The sequence below is a fragment of the Macaca thibetana genome, chromosome 20, assembly GCF_024542745.1.
Source record: "Macaca thibetana thibetana isolate TM-01 chromosome 20, ASM2454274v1, whole genome shotgun sequence".
Taxonomy (NCBI): domain Eukaryota; kingdom Metazoa; phylum Chordata; class Mammalia; order Primates; family Cercopithecidae; genus Macaca; species Macaca thibetana.
In genome coordinates, this window is record NC_065597.1 from 57,138,628 (window position 1) to 57,155,702 (window position 17,075).

A 17,075-nucleotide genomic window follows, 5' to 3' on the forward strand; every position below is an offset into this window, starting at 1 on the left:
AAGTGATCCACCTGACTCGGCCTCCCAAAGTGTTGGGATTACAGGCACAAGTCACCATGCCTGATTAGATATAAACCAATTTTTTTTTTTTTTTTTTTTTTTTTTGAGATGGAATCTCACTCTGTCACCCAGGCTGGAGTGCAATGGCACCGTCTCGGCTCACTGCCAGTTCTGCCTCCCAGGTTCACACCATTCTCCTGCCTCAGCCTCCCAACTAGCTGGAACTACAGGTGCCCGCCACCACTCCTGGCTAATTTTTTTGTATTTTTAGTAGAGACAGGGTTTCACCGTGTGAGCCAAGATGATCTCGATCTCCTGACCTCATGATCCACCTGCCTCGGCCTCCCAGAGTGCTGGAATTACCGGCGTGAGCTACAGTGCCCGGTGAAAGGAAGTTTATTAAAAAATTAAAGGAATAAAAGAATGGCTACTCCATAGATAGAGCAGCATAAACTGATTTTATATAGCTAAATAAGAGGTCTGGAAGGTTGCACTGTAGTCTGAACTGATTACTTCAATGTGGGGAGGAAACCCATATTAGAATGGTCGAAGAGTTTTAATTTTATCTGTCATGTTCTTTATTATACTGTAAATGGAGAATCGATGCAGGTAACTTACTATTTAAGCTCTTTTAGTATTTTCTAAGTATTTAGAAAAGCTTAGTCATATTTCCTGAGACATAATGACAGTCAGAGAGAGAGAAAAAAATGAAGGGAATGAAGGGATAAATTACTTAGGATAAGAATTTTTTTTTTTTTTTTGGTTTTCTGGAGTGCTTCTTGAATGAAATTACTGGCATGATTAGGATAAGGTTAGCCTAGGCTAAGAATAACTAGAGACAAGATTGTCAGAAGTATGACTGGCCCAAAGTCCTGGATGGATCACATCAGTTTGTTCTCTTAGATTGAAGAAAACTATTATTAATGCAATATTAAATTAGGAATAAATTATTCAAAGCCTTGTGTCATACTTACTGTTGCTTTAGCCACTCCTCCACAAATGGAATGGAGAAAAATTCTGTGAATGGCTCCCCTGCCCTCTTTGGATTTTGGCTGGTCACGATGCCATATGTTTGATTGACAAGAAAATAATAAGCAAGAATTCAAGTCAGTTGTTGCTATTCTGCTTGCAAATTAACACGACTGAATTCTTAGGATCACTGAATCGTCAGACATGAACAACTTACTTGTATAACCACTCGGTCAGAAAATCACAGGCAATGAATTTGGTTCTTTTCCTCTAAAGAGAGAAGAGATCATTAAATTACAGCTCACCCTTAAACAACATGGATTTGAACTGCACAGGTCTACTTATACATGACACTTTTCAATAAACCTTAACACCGGCCGGTGTGGTGGCTCATGCCTGTAATCCCAGGACTTTGGGAGGCCGAGGTGGGTGGATCACTTGAGGTCAGGAGTTCGAGACCAGCCTGGCCAACACAGTGAAACCCTGTGTCTACTAAAAATACAAAAATTAGCCAGGCATGGTGGCGGGCGCCTGTAGTCCTAGCTACTCAGGAGGCTGAGGCAGGAGAATTACTTGAACCTGGGAGGTGGAGGTTGCAATGAACCGAGACTTCGCCACTGCACTCCAGCCTGGGCAACAGGGTGAGACTATGTGTCAAAATAACAAAAAACTTAACACCAAGTGTGCCTGCCTCTCCTGCCTCCCCTTCCACCTCTGCCACCCCTGAGACAGCAGGACCAATCCTTCCTCTTCCTCCTTCTCAGCCTACTAAACCTGAAGATGAGGAAGAAGACCTTTGTGACGATCCACTTCCACTTAATGACTGGTAAGTATATTTTCTCTTTTTTATAATTTTCTTAATAAATTTTCTTTTGCTACCTTACTTATAAGAATATAGTATATAATACATATAACATACAAAATTTGTGCTACTGGTAAGGCTTCCAGTCAACAGTAGGCTATTAGTAGTTAAGTTTTGAGGGAGTCAAAAGTTTTATGTGGATTTTCTTTCTTTCTTTTTGTGACAGGGCCTCATTCTGTCACCCAGGCTAGAGTGCAGTGGCGTGATCTCAGTTCACTGCAACTTCTGCCTCCCGAGCTCAAGTGACCCTCCCACCTCAGCCTCCTCAGTACCTGGGACTACAGGCACACACCACCACACCTGGCTAATTTTTGTATTTTTTGTAGAGATGGGGTTTCATCACGTTGCCCAGGCTGGTCTCGAACTCCTGAGCTCAAGCAGTCTGCCCTGCCTTGGCCTCCCAAAGTGCTGGGATTACAGGTGTAAGCCACTGTGCCCGGCCAAAGTTGTAAGTGGATTTTTTACTGCACGGGGGTTTGGCATCTGTATTGTTTAGGAGTCAACTGTATATTCTTACTTTGCCCACATGTCTGAGTAGGAAAAAGGAAAGGAGGTTAATTGATTGCTTGTGTTAGATGAAATATGCATGAATCCTTTATGAGATTTGTAAGAACATCAAGAAACAGTAACTTGGGCAAAGAATTCTAAAGACATTTCTTTAGTCCTCTTTCAATAAGCACATTTTCTGACATTAGGTACTAATAAAAGATAGTGCTCATATTGGGGTTTATTACATACTTTTGGAATTGGAGGATTTTGTTATTTAAATTTAGACTATGCTTCTCTTTTATGAGTAATTGTAAATATTGCTTTACCCCAGATTCACTCAAGTCCTCTGAACAGCAGTCCTTTGGGTCTGAGTGCCACCTTCATGAGACACCCCGCACACAGGTGCCACCAGCGGTGTGGCTGACCCTGCTAGCTCTCCACCCAAGGTCCACTCTCCACTTCAGCCTTATTAACAGGAACATGATTGCTTCCAAATGGCAGTCAGCTCAGCCAAAGATCTACATTTCCCAGGCTCCCATGTAGCAAGGGACAGCTATGTCATACAGTTCTGCCCGATGAGATAGAAACAGACGTATTCTAGGGACCTCTGAGAAAATTCTGCTTTCCTGATTTCTGCTGCCCCTTCCTCCTTGAAGTTTCATATCACTTCTTCAGGCTGGAACACAGATGTGGGGCTGCAAGTGGAGCAGCCCCTTTTAGCCATGAGGCCCAAAGCCACGTGCTAAGGATGGTGAAGCAGGGGATAGAAAGAGCCTGCGTCTTCCTTAAGCCACAGCACCAGCTTGGGCCTGCCCTGCTCTGGACATCTAAATGTGTAAGGAGAAATAAACTTCATTCGTTTTATTGCCACTGTTCTTGAATGTTCAATACAGGCAGCTGAATGCAGCCCCTAAGGGATAGATACCTAGTAAGCCACAAGGGAAAAGACATCCCAGAGTAAAGGGGAGAAGATAAGCTGAGCCTGCAATGGGGTGGAGCACCAGATATCCTGTCTTCTATTTCCATTTCAAGTTTTTTCTTGGAACCCAAAGAATACCAGTCCACTTCTTTTAGAGAATTGTTATGGAAATTGGGTGACAAAATCTCTGTGTCTTCTTTTAAAAATAGCAGGAGCTAAGAACCAAGTCAGTCTAGAGGTGTTGGCTCCCATGTGGAGAGATCCTTCCCAAGAAGAAAGATGCTACAGAGTGTCCTGGATATCCTTTTTGCATCTCCAGATCCACCCTCCCTACCCTGCTCTGTGCCTCAGGAAGCTGCTTTTCATGGTTCACATCAACCAGGCTCCCATACCCTCCAGATGGGTCCATCCTATGGGAGGTACCAGCAGGAGATCAGAGAGATGGAGGAGGGAAAGACAGAGTATTAGGGGTTGAATTGTATCACCCCAAAATTCATATGGTGAAGTATAACCCCTTTGGAATGTGACCTTATTGGAAATGTCAGAGGCACGTGAACCAGAGCAACTCCATCTTGAATAGGAGCTGGGTAAAATGAGGCTGAGACCTACTGGGCTGCATTCCCAGATGGTTAAGGCATTCCAAGTCACAGGATGAGATAGGAGGTCGGCACAAGATACAGGTCATAAAGACCCTGCTGATGAAACAGTTGCAGTAAAGAAGCCGGTCAAAACCCACCAAAACCAACATGGTGACAAGAGTGACCTCTGGGCATCCTCACTGCTACACTCCCACTAGGGCCATGACAGTTTACAAATGCCATGGCAATGTCAGGAAGTTACCCTATATCATCTAAACAGGGGAGGCATGAATAATCCACCCCTTGCTTAGCACACACTCAAGAAATAACCATAAAAATGGGCAACCAGCAGCCCTAGGAGCTGCTCTATCTATGGAGTAGCCATTCTTTTATTCCTATACTTTCCTAATAAACTTGCTTTCACTTTATGGACTGGCCCTGAATTTTTTCTTGCACAAGATCCAAGAACTCTCTTGGGGTCTGGATCAGGACCCCTTTCCTATAACATACCCTCCAGATCGGTCCAGTCAATGGGAGATACCAGCAGGAGATGAGAGAAATGGAGAAGGGAAAGGCTGAGTGTTTAGGGTTGAATTGTATCACCCCAAAATTAGTATATTGAAGTATAACTCCCAAGACCTCAGAACACGACTGTATTGGAAACATGATTGTCGCAGATGTAATGAGTTAAACCCAGCCACTCCTGAAAGACAAAGCAGTTCCACTGAGAATGAACAAATTTGGGGCTCTATTAACAAGGAAGAAGGGAGATGCTGTTGGGTAGACAAACAGTGGCAGATCCCTGATGATACTCTACTAGATCCTGGGTCTAGCTATGACTGAAGCCAAAATTCCCTGGACCTTTCAGGTACAAGAACCAATATTCTCTTTTGCACTTAAGCCAGTTTGCATTAGGTTGTTTATTATTTGAAACACAGAGATTTTTAAGCACTATTACTGTCTTCTCCAGTCAGTTAACCACCATTTATCCTTCATGATGCCTCCAGGAAGCCTTTCTGAGCATTCTCACTGTCTTTTTAAAAAATTATATGTTTTTTTTTTAATTTTAGAGACAGAGACAGAGTCTCTCTCTGTCACCCAGGCTGGAGTATAGTGGCATGATCTCTCTCCAGCCTCAGACTCATGGGCTCAAGCAATCCTTCTGCCTCGGCCTCCTGAGTAGTTGGGACTAGAGCCATATGCCACCACACTGGCTAATATACTTTTAAAACTTTTTGTAGAGATAGGGTCTCACTCTGTTGCCCAGGCTGGTCTCAAACTCCTGGGCTCAAGAGATCCTCCTGCCTCATGCCTCAGCCTCTTGAGTAGTTGGAACGAAAGGCATGCACCACCACACCTGGCTAATATATTTTTAAAACTTTTTGGAGAGATGAGGTCTCACTGTGTTGCCCAAGCTGGTCTCAGTCTCTTGGGCTCAAGTGATCCTCCTATCTCAGCCTTCCAAAGCGCTAGGATTATAGACATGGACCACTTTGCCCAGTCTCACCCTCTTAAGTTTAGGGAGGGCTCTACTCCAGTTTTCCGTGTGCGTCTCTGTCATAGCACCTGAGACTATAACACGGGTCTGCCATGTCTATCTTCCCTACTGAATCATAAGCTCTGTGAGGACAGGCCACACATCTTTTTTTTTTTTTTTTTTTTTTTATTCCTAGTGCTTAATTGACTGCACTGAGGCTGTGCATGGTGGCTTACGCCTGTAATCCCAGCACTTTGGGAGGCCGAGGCAGGCGGATCACTTGAGATCAGGAGTTTGAGACCAGCCTGGCCAACGTGGCGAAACCCCATCTCTACTAAAAATATAAAAATAAGCCAGGCATGGTGACACGTGCCTATAATCCCAGCTACTCGGGAAGCTGAGACAGGAGAATCGCTTGAACCTGGGAGGCGGAGGTTGCAGTGAGCTGAGATCACGCCACTGCACTCCAGCCTGGGCAACAGAGCAAGACTCCATCTCAAAAAAAAAGTAACTAATTAAAAAAAATTGACTGCACTGCACACAGCAGGTGAACAGTTCCCGTTGAGTAAATGAATGAATGAATTCGCCACTCAACTCTCAAGCATCAAGGCAAGAAAAAACTCATGTACACAGGTTCTGATATTTAAAAGTAGGAATTGCTAATATAATTCTGGACAATTTCTCTTTACTTTCTTCCCACAATATTTTACTATGAAAATGTTTCCATAATTTTTTTCTTTTTTCCTCTTTACTTTGAAATGGAAAACTCAGCTTTATAATTCAAGATAAGGTTGAAACGATCGTTGTGGAATTGATGTTTCACCAAAAAGAAAAGGCTCCTTCACACTTTTTACTGAAATCTTTATTGGAGTTTTTAGTAAATAAAATATCGTAGTGCCTGAGTTACTGGAGATTATCTGCAATCTTTTACCTCATTGCTGAAACCCCTTTATGAAAAAATGGAAATGCTGCTGGCTGGCATAATAAAATGCAATGTATCAGACCATGTAACAGGGTCTTCTAATCTGCCCTGCAAGAATAGGAGTCCCTTCAAAAAGCCATCTTTAACCAAAATAAGAAAATACTTGTATAACAATGCAAATATGTAACTAGCCCGAATTGCCATATGATAATTTAAACAATCTGGCAATTGTTGGATGGCAGTGTCTCTCTCCTGCCCTACAAAAGATGCATTGTTCCCTCGGCATTTATCACGTCGTTTAGTGGTAAAGATTACTTCTGCAAAGAGAATGCAGCTTGACTTTAATAAATAGATTTTTTAAATAGCCAAACGGTCTGATGTATGAAGGTCATGCACACAGATTTAATCACTTTTGATGCAAAGAAATAAAATGGAAGAAACAGTGTTTTCCTTCTGTTCTGGGCAAGCGTGGACGTGCTATGCATACCCAGACATGTGGAACAGTGGGGATATTGTTCAGCTGTTGTTTAGTTTAAAAATTATCTGCTGAGGAGCTGAAAGAGAGAAGGAAAAGCAAATGAAAAGTTGTGGTGAGTGATGAAGTAAGAGAGGAAGTAGGAGAGAAAGAAATTAAAGAGCGAGATTTAGACAGCGAGGGCACACAGGGTTTATGTAATGTGGGCAAATACACTGAGCCCTTGATTGTTAAAGGGTGAAAATGCTCAAGTTTGGGAGAGCAGAGGGAACAGTTAAGGCAGCCTCTAACAATGTTTAAAAATATTCTTTTAACCTGTAATTAAAAGGAAAAAGACTAGGTGTCAAGGGTTAAGGCATCATCATGTCCTCAAAAGTCTGCAACTTACTCTGAAATGCATCCAGAAAACGAAGATGAATGAATAGAGGGATGGATTGATGGGTTCGTGGATAGATATGTGATAAAATAAATAAAGCAAAATGGAAATTGTAGAATCAAGGCAGTGGATACGTGGGAATGCATTCCAAAATTCTCTCAGTTTATCTATCTGATTTTTAAAATAATAAAATTGGAGGAGAAGGGAAATGGGAGGAAAATATCATCAAAAAAGACCCAGACCTCTAAAAGAGAAAATACAGAATTTTGTTTTTTAGACAGAGTCTCACTCTGTTGCCCAGGCTGGAGTGCAGTGGCATGATCTCCGCTCACTGCAACCTCCACCACCTGGGTTCAAGCCTCAGTCTCCCAAGTAGCTAGGATTACAGGCGTAGGCATAGGATTACCATGGCCTGGCTAATTTTTGTGTTTTTAATAGGTATGGGGTTTTGCCATGTTGGCCAGGCTGGTCTCCAACTGCTGGCCTCCAACTGCTGGCCTCAAGTGATCTACCCGCCTCGGCCTCCCAAAGTGCTGGGATTACAGGCATGAGCCACAGTGCCCAGCCAAAAATGCAGAAATTAATAAAGGTTCAATCCAGACATTATTTTGTACCAATTTTTATACTGGATGCATGTAGACGAGATACACTGGAGGACCGAAGGCTGGAAAGAGAAACAGCTAGCATTAAAAAGCAATTGAATCAGCGTCAGATGACTCATATAATTCCACCTAGAAAAGTTAAAAGCACATGCTGTGAGTCCAGGGGACTGAAGTGTGGCTGGCTACGGCACTGTGTTGGTTAAGGCTCTTTGGGCTTACAAGGAATAGAAATATGCTCAGTTTACTTCATGTCTTAGTCCATTCAGGTGGCAATAACAAAAATATCATAAACTGGGTGACTAATAAACAACAAACATTTCTCTCTCACAGTTCTAGAGGCTGGGAAGTCCAAGATAAAAGTGCTGGCAGATTTGGTGTCTGGTTCCTCATAGATGGCACCCATAGATGGAAGGGACAAGGCAGCTGTCTGGAGTGCAGTGGCACGATCTCAGCTCATTGCAAGCTCCGCCTCCTGGGTTCCTGTCATTCTCCTGCCTCAGCCTCCCAAAATGCTGGCATTACAGGTGTAAGCCACTGCGCTTGGCCTGTTTTGACTCTTTCAGCATGTGTTTGGAAATGACATATGTCATGCTGACCAAAGCAGTCGGTCACATGGTCAAACCTCCCTTAGGGAGAGGCCAAAAATATTTCTGAAGTATAATCTGTTCTACCACAGGGAGTGACTGCACAGGTAAAAGGAATGGTGGGGAAAATGAGAATCTCTCTGGCCGGTGACAGAGCCAGGTCTCAGGAAGAACTGGACCATTGCTCATGGCTGTTCAGGGTACAGGCGAGGCTACAGTCACCCAACAACGGTTCTGGTTCTAGTTATGGTTATGTGGAGCTCAGCTCCTTGGCCATGGCTCCTTTCATTGCTTGCTGTTGCTTCTTCTGCTGTTCTCTCCTAATTGATTCTCTGTCCTCCTTTCTCTGCCTTTAAGGTTGTCTCTAGGTGTCCCCCTCTCCCTATGCTACGGTCTGCCTGTTCTCTCTGCAGTGTGACATCCCCACTCCCCAGATGGGAGAATCTGATAGGACTAGTTAGATACTCCCAAGAGAGATCATCCCTGTTGGGTAGACCATTTCACAGTCATTTGCCATCTAAGAGTGGTTGCCCAAGGGCCTGATTCATATTCCCGGTTCAGTCACTTGTAGTCTGGGTGATGGGGACATGGATAAAGTAGGAACAAAGAGCAGCAGTTAAGGACTGTGGATGTGGCATACACGAAGAACATCACAGCCTCCTCCCCCACATTATTTTCCACAATACATTTCCAGATACCCCAGAATTCCCAGACACGATGAAACCATCCATAACTATGATCCTAGAAATAAGCATACACTTGGCCTGTAACCAGATGCCAAAATATTTATAGCAAACTGCAAACCGGTAGTCACATTTTTTTTTCCACTGAGAAGGCATTTCATTAGAGAAAACTTAATACTTCTCCAAAGAAGTTCAAAACATGCACTAATCACATTGACCAAGACCTCCAGCCTGGGCCACAGGGTCATTTGAAAAAGTGTTTTGGCTGAAAAGGGATCACGCTAAAATAATTCTACCACACCTTTCCTGCCAGAATCTATTGTTTCCACTCCTTAGAATTTTTTTTCGAACAAAAGCTGATGGTATTACTAACTTTCCTTATTGGTCAAGACCAGGAAATAAGAGTTTCTTCCCTCACTGACCAAAGCCCTTGTACTTTTTAAAGGATATTCAGGTATTTAATTATAAAAAGGAAAATAACTACAATGAATGACTATGAGATGGGCAAGGAATGTGAAAAGAAAAGAAAGAAAGAAAAAAAATTCTGTAATTGTACAGAATTATTCGTAGTAGCAAATTTTAGTGTCCTGAGATCATCAAAGAACTTGTCCGGAGTTAGAAATAGTTTCCTGATACCAACTATGGTCTACAATAACTTCACTGTAATGGAATTTGATGAGCAACCAAAAGCCAAAAAGGAAAATTTTACATTGCGTGGAATAAGATAGGAAAAGAGGCGGTCTTATGGCCTCTACCCAGAGTCCACATTTAATCCATATTTAAAACTGATATAAAATGTATTTTCAGCCATCATTTTACTCATGCACAAAACTGGTTTCTTTCCAAATTAAGCAAAGTGCATTGTTCCAGTCTGACTTTGTTCAACATTTACTTACTGTGTGCACGCCCTGTGCTAAACACAGGAGATAAAGAAAATGAATAAGGCACGGCCCCAGTGTGGTTATTAATTAAATGCCCCCAAACTGCCACCCTGCAGCTCCTGACCTGGGTAGTAAGTGACAGTAGGTGCAGATGGTTAACTCCGCCTCAGCTCCAGGTGTGAACCCTGATAAGGCAGGTGAGATAATCCCACCTCACCCCACCTAGACCTGAGCCAATCTGGTCCACATTTATCCTGGCCAAAGGGATGCATTGAATCAGGAATGGGCATGTGACCCACTTCAGAGTGATGAGATGTCAGGGGAGGTGTGCTGGGGCTTTTGGGAAGTTAATTTCCTTCACTTTCCTGAAACAGTTTGCTGGCCCCCTTCTGTTTGATGTAGTAGGTGGATACAAAGCCGAGGCAGTGGTCGCGGCTGTTTTGCCAATCCAAAGGAAACCAGCCCCGGGATAAAGCTGACTCTGCTAGAGGCCAAGAAGAGAGGCAGGAGACAACCACATTCTCCTTAGTTATATCACAGAGTTCCTGAATCAAACCAACCCTGAAGCCTTCCCTCTCTACCTTGGGGTCTTCTAGTTTCCTGAGCCAATAAATCCTCTGTATTATTTAAGTCAGTTTCCTGCCAGTTGCAACATAATGCACCCTAACTAAGATATGTGCTCAGTATCCCTTCCATCTTATTTTGGTAACAGCACCCTGAGTTCCTTTTAGGAATCCATTTTTCCCCAGCAAAAACTATGGGCTTTGGGTGGGGCCCCTTTCCTTGCCTAACATGCCACTAAATCACAATTTCCCTAGTTCCAAGGACTTATTCCAAAGAAGGTATTTTAATTAATTAATTTATTTATTTATTTTATTTTTAGAGACAAGGTCTTGCTCTGTCACCTAGGCTGGAGTGCAATGGCATGATCATAGTTCACTGTAGCCTTGGGGTCCTAGGCTCAAGGGATCTCCGTGCCTCAGCTTCCTGAGTAGCTAGGACTCCAGGCACATGCCACAATGCTCAGGTAATTTTCTGACACGGAAGTCTGGTTTTAAGAAAGCTCTGTTTCATCTCTCTTCTCTATTTCCTGGATAACCCTTTATGACTCTAAGGGGTTAACAGTCGAAACATCTTTGGATCTGGGACTAGTTTGTGACCTGGTTTTTCCTGTTTCTAAACAGTAGTAGGAGAAATGCAGTTCTTTAAACAACCAAGAGAGTCAATGATTTACTTTAAGATACGTTCTTTCAAAAAAACCTCATTTTCATTCTTTTAAAAAATGGCTTCCTTCTTTAGACATAAATTCTCAAGAGAAGGCTGGGATACTTGCAGGGCTGCTTTTTTTTGTTTTGGTTTGGTTTTTTCCATTACAGGCTGTGATTCTAGCAGTTCCTTAACTCTGGGAGGTGTCTTTATATTACATTCTCAGATTCTAAGCTCATCATTATTTCCAAGAGTTATGTTTTGACTTTTACTAATACCTATCATTTTCAAAAGGTACTAGTATTTTCAGAATGACAAAAAGAGTCCATCCTTGGCCATCTATCTGTAATGTCCAGAATGCAGTAAGAGAATTACACCCTCCATTTACTCATGTAACAATTGGTCAACCAGAAGAGGCCATGGGGAATAGCACTCCTTTACAGACTGGCTGTTTTCCAAGAGAAACGCTAATAGGATTAACAATAGTTAATGTGTATTGAGTGTTTTCTATGTGCCAGACACTCTTAAGTTTTACTTAATTCATTTATCCTCACAACAAGGACATATTACTACGATGTATTACAGGTAATTCATATTCTACAGATCAGAAAATGAGGGCACAGAGATGCTAAATACCTTGCCCAAAGTCACTTAGTAGTAAATGGAAGGATAAGAATTTAGCTGGGTTCAGTGGCTCATGCCTGTAATTCCAGCACTTCAGGAGGGAGAGGCGGGCAGATCACCTAAAGTCAGGAGTTTCAGACTGGCCTGGCCCACATGGTGAAACGCTGTCTTTACTAAAAACACAAAAAATAGCTGGGACTGGTGGCGCATGCCTGTAATCCCAGCTATTCGGGAGGCTGAGGCACCAGAATTGCTTGAACCCAGGAGGTGGAGGTTGCAGTGAGCCGTGATCACACCACTGCACTCCAGCCTGGGCAACAGAGTAAGACTCTGACTGAAAAAAAAAAAAGAAGAATTTGAGCCCAGATGGTTGAACTCCAGAACAAGCCCCTTCACACATTAGCTCATTTAATCTTTCCTGAAGTCACCAGGCTTGAGCCAGCAGTCACAGCTGCCAACCGTGGCCCGGTCCATATTATTTCTAATGCAGTGTATACGGTAAGTTGCAAAAAGGGCCACCATTCTCCGCCCTTCCTACACTTTGCAGTGTGACTTTATAGCTCTTCCCATCAAGAAGTGGAATCTATAAAAGGGAACGAACTCATGTATTTTGCAGCAACACGGATGGAACTGGGGGGCATTATCTTATGTGAAACAAGCCAGACTCAGAAAGTAAAATATCGCATGTTCTTATTCATAAGTGGGTGCTAAAACCTGTATATACACACATGGAGAGAGCAGAATGACAGACAATGAAGACTCAGAAGGGTGAAGGGGTGGAAGGAGGGTGATGATGACAAACTACTTATTGGGTACAATGCGTGTTATTTGGGAGACAGATACCCTAAAGCCCTGACTTGGCCACTATGCAATCTATGCATGTAATGAAATTGTATTTATACCTCATACATTTACTTAAAAAAAAAAAAAAAGGAATCTGTTTCCTAACTCTTTGGATCTAGGCTGGCCTTGTGACTTGCTTTGGCCAATCTAACGTGTGAAAGTGACACTATGTCAGTTCCAAGCCTCAGGCTCAAGAGGCCTTGATGCGTCTAATTGAATTGAAGCAACCCTGCCTGGCTGCCATATGAACAACCTAGGGTTAATCTGATAGAGGATGAGAGACCACATGGAACAGCTCATCCCAGTTGAGGCCATCCTAGACCAGCCAGCATCTAGCTCACCCAGTAGCTGCCAAAGACACATGAATGAACCCAGCCAAGGCCAGAAGAAACTCCCAGCTAAACCTAGCCCAAGTTGCTAACTTGCAGAAAAGTGAGCTAAATAAATGGTTATGATTTTTTTTTTTTTTTTGGTAGAGATAGGGGTCTTGCTATGTTGCCCAAGCTGGTCTTGAACTCCTGAGCTCAATGATCCTCCTGCCTCGGCCTCTCAAATTGCTGGGATTACAGCCATGAGCCACGATGCCTGACCAATGCTTGTAATTTGAAGCCACTAACTTTTGAGGTGGTTTGTTATATGGCAAAAAGTTAACTGATAAAGTACATAATAATCGAAATGCAATTTATGGCCAAATGATAATGTTCCCCCTATCTGGCAGTTAGTCAAGACTGCTACCACAGCCATCTGGCATACAGCCATGCCCCTCAAAGCCAGAGGACAAAGCTTCAGACCAGAGAAGGAAAATCCTGCCACAAAACCACTGCCCTTCATTTTGTAAAAGAACCATGGGGTCACCCTTGGGTCAGAGCCTGCTGACTTTCCTTTCAAAGCCTTGTCCTTTGAGGATCACTTTGATTTTCAGAAACAAAAGCAAGTCGTAGCCAAGTTTGGGAAATGAAGTGATCAATGCTCTTTTGTTTAAAATAAAAAAGAGAAGAAACTTGACTATAAAGTTATAATAAGATTTTCTTGCATGGCTTACAAACTAGATCTGACAGCAATTCTAAGAGTCACAATGGGAAATATTTTCAGCATCCACAGCCTTATCACCATGAGACACAGTAGGAATGAATGTCAGGTTGGGGATGGTTAATGGCAACAACTAAGACCTACTATTTGATAGCACAACAGGGTGGCTGCAGTCAATAAAAACTTAAGTGTACATTTTAAAATAAGTAAAAGAGTGTATGTAATTGGATTGTTTATAACACAAAGTTACTTAGGGGATGGAAACCCCATTCTCCATGATATTTCCCATTGCATGCCTATAGCAAAACATCTCATGCACCCCATAAATATATATATACCTATGACGTACGCACAAAAATTTAAAAAAAAAAAAATGAAGCGAGACTCTTTTCTTGTTTGTTTTTTTGAGACAGAGTCTCACTCTGTCCCCCAAGCTAGATCTCTGCTCACTGCAACCTCTGCCTCCCGGGTTCAAGCTATTCTCATGCCTCAGTCTCCCAAGTAGCTGGGATTACAGGCACGTGCCACCATGCCAGGCTAATTCTTAGTAATTTTAGTAGAGAACTTGGTGGAAGTCATGTTCCAGAAGGTCTTGGCTTTGCACTTTTGCTTTTACCCTCTTGGAAAGCTGCTGGAGACCACCACGCTATAAAGGAGCTGGTCTGGCCCACTGGAAGACGCAAGTCCACGTGAAGGAGAACCGAAGTGCCCCAGCTAGCAGTCAGCACCAGGGCCCCAGACACATGAGTGAGATAGAATTGGACCTTCCAACCCAGCCCAGTTACCAGCTGAACGCAGTCATGTGAGTGACCCCAGGAGAGAGCAGCAGAACTGCCCAGTCGGCCCAGAGTCATGAGAAATAATAAATCGTTATTTTAAGCCATAAAGTTTTCACGTAGTTTATTGTACAACATAGCAATCAGGTAACTGATAAATAGGTTATATTATATCAACTAAGTATTTCAATTCAGGATAGCAAGAAGCACACTATACGACGCTATGACAAGGGAGCACTGGGCCCAATAGGGTTGACAGTCACGGAAATAATTATTTCCAACTGCTTTTAAAATAAAACCCACTTTCTTTACTGGCCCATGTGATGGTACGGCCACTGCAGGGCTGACCCTGTCAAACTCACCTCTCCTCTCTTTTGCTCACTCTGCCCCAAACATACTGGCCTCCTTTTTGTCCCTGGAATAGGTCACAGAATTTGGCAGTACTAGGTCATTAGTAAACTTGAGTTGTACCAGACATAGTGAGCATTTAGATGCCAGAGTGCCACATTAAAGAAACAATGAATGGTAAAAAGATGTAGGTGAGGTGATTCACTGAGTGTGTCAGTGAAAAGGAAAGACAGAAAGAAAATAACCTAGGTGAGGCAGCAGGGTCAAATATAAGAACTTGAAAATGTTACTTAACATTAACTTCTATTTTTCCTGATTACAAAGGTAACTCATGCTTCTTCTGAAATTTTTAAATATACTCAAAATATTGGAATATGAAATACAGGAGAGCAAAGGGTTCATTCAAACTTTCATCTCTTCCCCATCTTCCACGTGATTCTTCACTTATTGGCTAATGAATTTAGATACTATTATCTGCATTCTGTTACCTTTGGCTTATTGTATACATGCTGCATAAATTGCTATACACACAGGAAATGTCTGTACACTATCTGTTGTTGGCCACAGATGTACTTCCACCAGCTTTTGTACAAAGCCATCATTTTCCGTTATTTATCTTTCACAGAGTATATTTAACACAATATAAAATACTGCTAGCACCCAGCTAATTTCACAGCAAAACTAGAAGGCCATTGGCTTTATTTGTAGATTGTTACTCTAATGCCATACAGATGCCACTTAAAAAATCTCAATTACTTTTTTTACATGATTGAAAATGACCATTTGAGAAAGGGTTAAATAAATCTATTTCATTTGTTAAATTCATATCATGAAATGTGCAGGGTCTTGATCTAACTCTTAGGCTGAGATAATTCATGGAAATCATGTGCTTGAGGTTTATTCTCCCAATTGTAATCTCCACCAAAAATTAAGGATTAGAGAAATACCTGCCTATTAAATGTGCTGAATTTTATACTGAGCATTTAAAATAGAGTTAAATATCTAAAGATGGGTCAGGTGCACTGGCTTGTCCCTGTAATCCCAGGACTTTGGGAAACCAAGGCAGGAGGACCAGTTGAGCTCAGGAGTTTGAGACCAGCCTGGGCAACACAGTGAGACTCTATCTCTAAAAATAAAAATGAAAATAATTTTTAAAATGAAAAAATATACTACTTGTGTGCTCAGAGAAAAGAAGAAAAAATAATAAGTAGGAACAAACTGTTCGGTTAGAAACTATATTAAGTTCATAATATTTAAAATGACATATATATATAAACATGAATCCAAAGTTGAGTGACTCAAAATCAAAATAATCAAGCTTGCACAGCTTTTGGGGAACAGGCCTGGGTTGAAAGGGTCTGCCTGATTCCAGAGGCTAGAATGATGGAATTCCTGAACCAAGTACCATACAATGCCTCAATTCATGTGTGCAGACGCACCTACACCTATACACACACCCACACATACCACACATCACACAATAGATGTGTGTGTAACTGGCCAAATGCTCTATGGAATAGTAATTAGGTGCCAGCTCTTGCTGCTTCTCTGTCTGCTCTGTTCCCCCTGGTTTTCCTTGGAGTTTCATGGTACTGGCAGGACAACCTAAATAAAAGGCTTGCTAACTTCTCACTCCTCTTCTCCACAGCCTCCAGACCCATCTTTCATGGCAGAATCTGGCCTCTGCTTTCAGCAAGCTGTGAGACTGACCATCAGAGTGGAACAGTGGTCAAACTCTTAGACTCTGGAACCATTCTTGGTTTGAGTCTTGGCTCTGCCACTTTCTAGTTGTGTACTTGAGCTTCTTGGTTAGACCTGGTGCTGTACAACCCTGATCTGTAAGATGATGATAATAGCATCCACCTCCAAAGATTGTTGGGAGGATTAAATGAGTGACTGCAGGTAAAGTGCTTAGAATGACATCTGGCACAAAGTAAGGCTCAAAAAGTGCTGGCAATTACTATTCTTGAATCCTAGCCTCTTGCTCTACCCTCTGGCTCTCCATTGTCTATGAATGAGCCTCCTTCAATTTGAGGAGCTCCTTGCCCAGCTCCAGTTCCAGGGAGCCTAGCAGACTTAGGCAGTCTCCCCATTGTCTACCTCCCTCCAGAGGCAGTAGATCCAGACACTGCAGGTATAGTTAATAAATTACCTCCTGTGTGTAATAGCTATGGCAAACTGGATAAAGGTCACAGTCCTCCACAGAGTGCTCATGCAGCTTAATTACTATCTTAAAAGTAGACCCTGACTTTTATTTTTTTATTTATTTTTTTGAGACAGAATCTCACTCTGTCACCCAGGCTGGAGTGCAGTGGCATGATGTCAGCTCACTGTAACCTTTGCAACCTGAGTTCAAGCGATTCTCCTGCCTCAGCCTCCCGAGTAGCTGGAATTACAGGCACGTGCCACCATGCCCAACTAATTTTTTTGTA

General features: G+C 42.4%; 1 protein-coding gene across 3 annotated transcripts in view; it reads right to left on the minus strand.

The window, feature by feature from the left end:
- IQCK (IQ motif containing K) overlaps positions 1-17,075 on the minus strand; it is a 959,718-nt gene that overhangs the window by 93,108 nt on the left and 849,535 nt on the right. For all 3 annotated transcript variants that reach the window (XM_050775025.1, XM_050775026.1, XM_050775027.1), the window contains 2 exons: positions 1,187-1,239; positions 975-1,052 (listed from right to left, as the gene is read on the minus strand). In XM_050775025.1, the coding sequence (XP_050630982.1) occupies positions 975-1,052; positions 1,187-1,239 (131 nt within the window). The remainder of the gene's footprint in view (positions 1-974; positions 1,053-1,186; positions 1,240-17,075) is intronic.